At 60.2% G+C, this 3,803-nt stretch overlaps 1 protein-coding gene across 1 annotated transcript in view; it reads left to right on the top strand.

The window, feature by feature from the left end:
• LOC104285391 (rho GTPase-activating protein 27-like) overlaps window positions 1–3,803 on the top strand; it is an 8,885-nt gene that overhangs the window by 4,217 nt on the left and 865 nt on the right. The window contains exons 5-8 of the mRNA XM_009883846.1: window positions 586–721; window positions 2,926–3,024; window positions 3,313–3,390; window positions 3,536–3,670. Of these exons, the coding sequence (XP_009882148.1) occupies window positions 586–721; window positions 2,926–3,024; window positions 3,313–3,390; window positions 3,536–3,670 (448 nt within the window). The remainder of the gene's footprint in view (window positions 1–585; window positions 722–2,925; window positions 3,025–3,312; window positions 3,391–3,535; window positions 3,671–3,803) is intronic.

The raw sequence follows: 3,803 nt of genomic DNA, 5'->3' as shown, positions 1-3,803 counted from the left end.
CAGAGGGGGGGACACACGGTGCTGGCCCCACCGCGGGGCCACAGGGGGGTCTGTCTCGGGGGGTCCCTGCTGCAGAAGAAGGATGGAGAGGGGCTGGATGGAAGGGGGAGCGTGGTCAAAGCACCCCAAAACCCAGGGCATGGGGAGAGCAAGCGGGTCTGATGCTCTTCCCCTATGAAAACCCCGAGGGACTGTCCCCTCCCTGGGGACGGCCACCCAAACTCCTTTCCCCATGGAACGCTGCTCCTGCGCGGTGCTGTCACCAAGAGGGACCCTAAAGTTGAAGACACCACCACCCCCCGTGTCCCCAGGCAGGGCTGGGGATGTCCCACATGGTGTCGGTGGCTGTAGGGCCGGGCTGTCCCCAAGCTGGTGGCCACCACACCCACGGCAGCAGCGCCATGTCCTTGTCCCGCAGAGAGACCCCGGTGCCATGGGAGGGGACAAAGATGTCCCACAAGGGACGTTTGCCACTCCTGCCTTTCTGGAGGAGGAAAGCCCGCAGCCCTCCAACAGAGGAGGACCCCGATGTCCCCGTCCCCTCCGGGTGGGTGCCAGCGGTGTCACCTCCCCTTGCTCCCACAGCGGCACCCCAGCACCCTGACCACCCCCGAGCACACGGTGGAGCTGCGCGGGGCCACCCTCACCTGGGCCGGCAAGGACAAGTCCAGCAAGAAGCATGTCCTGGAGGTGAGCCCGGTGACAGCGGAGGGGGACAGAGGTCACCCGTAGGTGTCCGCGCGTGGCCCGCAGGGCGGTGGCAATGCCAGCACCTGCCTGCTTCATCCCACCAGCGGCGAAGGGGATGTTCTGGGGTTGGTGGTGGTGGGGACAATAGGGGACATCCCGGGGCTGGGAGCAAAGGGACGTGCTCTGCTGCCCCTGTCCCTTTCCTACGGGCATGGAGATGTCACCAAGGGCATGGAGATGTCACCAAGAGACATCCTCGCTCCTGGAGGGGTTTTTCCTCTCGGGCTTTGCACGGGGAGGAGGTTTCCAGCCGCCCCGGCTTACTGGGAAACGGCAACAATTGGGGTCATCGGTGTAATGAGTTGGGCGCCGTTCTCAGCCACAAGCAGCACACCCCTCCCCCCAAAGCCAGGTGGTGGATGGGCACCAGGATAGGGCTACATCAAGGATGGGTGCTTGGGATGGAGGTACATCAAAGGTGGGTGCTCAGGATGGAGATACATCAAGGGTGGGTGACAGGATGGAGATACATCAAGGATGGGTGCTCAGGATGGGGTGACATCAAAGGTGGGTGCTCAGGATGGAGATACATCAAGGGTGGGTGACAGGATGGAGATACATCAAAGGTGGCTGCTCAGGATGGAGACACATCAAGGGTGGGTGCTCAGGATGGAGATACATCAAGGATGGGCACCAGGATAGGGCTACATCAAGGATGGGTGCTTGGGATGGAGGTACATCAAAGGTGGGTGCTCAGGATGGAGATACATCAAGGGTGGGTGACAGGATGGAGATACATCAAGGATGGGTGCTCAGGATGGGGTGACATCAAAGGTGGGTGCTCAGGATGGAGATACATCAAGGGTGGGTGACAGGATGGAGATACATCAAAGGTGGCTGCTCAGGATGGAGACACATCAAGGGTGGGTGCTCAGGATGGAGATACATCAAGGATGGGCACCAGGATAGGGCTACATCAAGGATGGGTGCTTGGGATGGAGGTACATCAAAGGTGGGTGCTCAGGATGGAGATACATCAAGGGTGGGTGACAGGATGGAGATACATCAAGGATGGGTGCTCAGGATGGGGTGACATCAAAGGTGGGTGCTCAGGATGGAAATACATCAAGGGTGGGTGACAGGATGGAGATACATCAAGGATGGGTGCTCAGGATGGGGTGACATCAAAGGTGGGTGCTCAGGATGGAGATACATCAAGGGTGGGTGACAGGATGGAGATACATCAAAGGTGGGTGCTCAGGATGGAGACACATCAAGGGTGGGTGCTCAGGATGGAGTTACATCAAGGATGGGTGACAGGATGGAGATACATCAAAGGTGGGTGCTCAGGATGGAGACACATCAAGGGTGGGTGCTCAGGGTGGAGTTACATCAAGGATGGGTGACAGGATGAGGAGACATCAAAGGTGGGTGCTCAGGATGGAGATACATCAAGGGTGGGTGTCAGGATGGGGCTATGTCAAAGGTAGGTGCCCAGGATGGGGCTACAGTGGGTGTCAAGATGGGGCAACATCAAGGGTGGGCACCAGGATGGGGTGACATCAAAGGTGGGTGACAGGATGGAGCTACATCAGGGATGGGTGCCAGGATGGAGGCACATCAAGGGTGGGTGCTCAGGATGGAGGTACATCAAGGGTGGGTACCAGGATGGGGCTACATCAAGAGTGGGTGCTCAGGATGAGGCAACATCAAAGGCAGGTGCCCATGATGGGGCTACATCAAGGGTGGGTGCTCACGATGGGGTTACATCAAAGGTGGGTGTCAGGATGGGGCTATGGCAAAGGTAGGTGCCCAGGACAGGGCAACATCAAAAGTGGGTGCCAGGATGGGGTGACATCAAGGGTGGGTGCTCAGGATGGAGATACATCAAGGATGGGCACCAGGATAGGGCTACATCAAGGATGGGTGCTTGGGATGGAGGTACATCAAAGGTGGGTGCTCAGGATGGGGCTGAGCCCCCTCGGGGTGTCCCCAGGCTGGGAGGTAGGTAGGGACAGCTGGGAATGGAGCTCAGACAGAGGGCTGGGGGACCAAACCCAACCCTGGACCCAACGTCACGGTGATGGCCTTGAGCATGTCCCATCACCTCGGGCCACCCCGTATGGGAACGGGCCCTCACGCGATGTCCCCAGCCCTGTCCCCCAGCCCGGACCTGCCGCTGGGTGTCCTGTCGGTGTCACCCAGCTGTGCTCAAGTTCCCGTTGGTTTTTCCAGATCAGATTTTCGGCTGCTCCCTGCAAGCGCTGTGCGAGCGGGAGCGGGGGACGGTGCCCCGCTTCGTCCTGCAGTGCATCCAGACCGTGGAGAGGAGAGGTACCACCCCGGGACTCGGGGACGGGGACAACCCGGGGGTCAGCGGGATGGGGACAGCTCTGGGTAAAGCCTAAATTTGACGGTTGGGTTTTCCCCGGAAGGTCGGCGCTGGCTGCTGCGGACGCTGGCCCAGCCACACCAGTCGCTGTCACCGAGCTGTAGGCATCTCCCAGGGGACAATGGGGATATGTTGGGTACCCGGAGCTCCATCGGTGTCACATCCCGGGGTGGGTTGTGGTTAACTGGGAGCTTTCCTCCATCTCCATCATCTCATCCTCCATGTGCCAGGTCTGGACATCGATGGGCTGTACAGGGTCAGCGGCAACCTGGCCACCATCCAGAAACTGCGCTACAAAGTGGAGCACGGTAAGGTCACCAGCGGTGACAACAGGGGACAAATGGGATATGACCCCCTCCCTCCAAGGGCAAGGTGATGGGGAGGGAGGGACGGGGACCCTCAGCCATCCCCAGGGCTGTGGGACCTGCCTGAGGTGCTGCCCCGGCCCCGCAGACGAGCACCTGGACCTGGATGATGGGCGCTGGGAAGACATCCACGTTGTCACCGGGGCACTGAAGCTCTTCTTCCGGGAGCTGCCGGAGCCACTCGTCCCCTTCAGCCACTTCGACAAGTTCATCGCTGCCATCAGTGAGGACTGGGACAGGGATGGGGATGGAGATGGGGACAGGGATGGGATGGGATGGGGATGGGATGGGATGGGATGGGAATGGGGATGGAGATGGGATGGACGGAGATGGGATGGGGATGGGATGGGGATGGG

The sequence above is a fragment of the Charadrius vociferus genome, unplaced genomic scaffold (assembly GCF_000708025.1).
Source record: "Charadrius vociferus isolate BGI_N301 unplaced genomic scaffold, ASM70802v2 scaffold484, whole genome shotgun sequence".
Lineage (NCBI taxonomy): Eukaryota > Metazoa > Chordata > Aves > Charadriiformes > Charadriidae > Charadrius > Charadrius vociferus.
The sequence above is the reverse complement of the archived record's forward strand: the minus strand, read 5'-3'. Positions and strand labels throughout refer to the sequence as shown.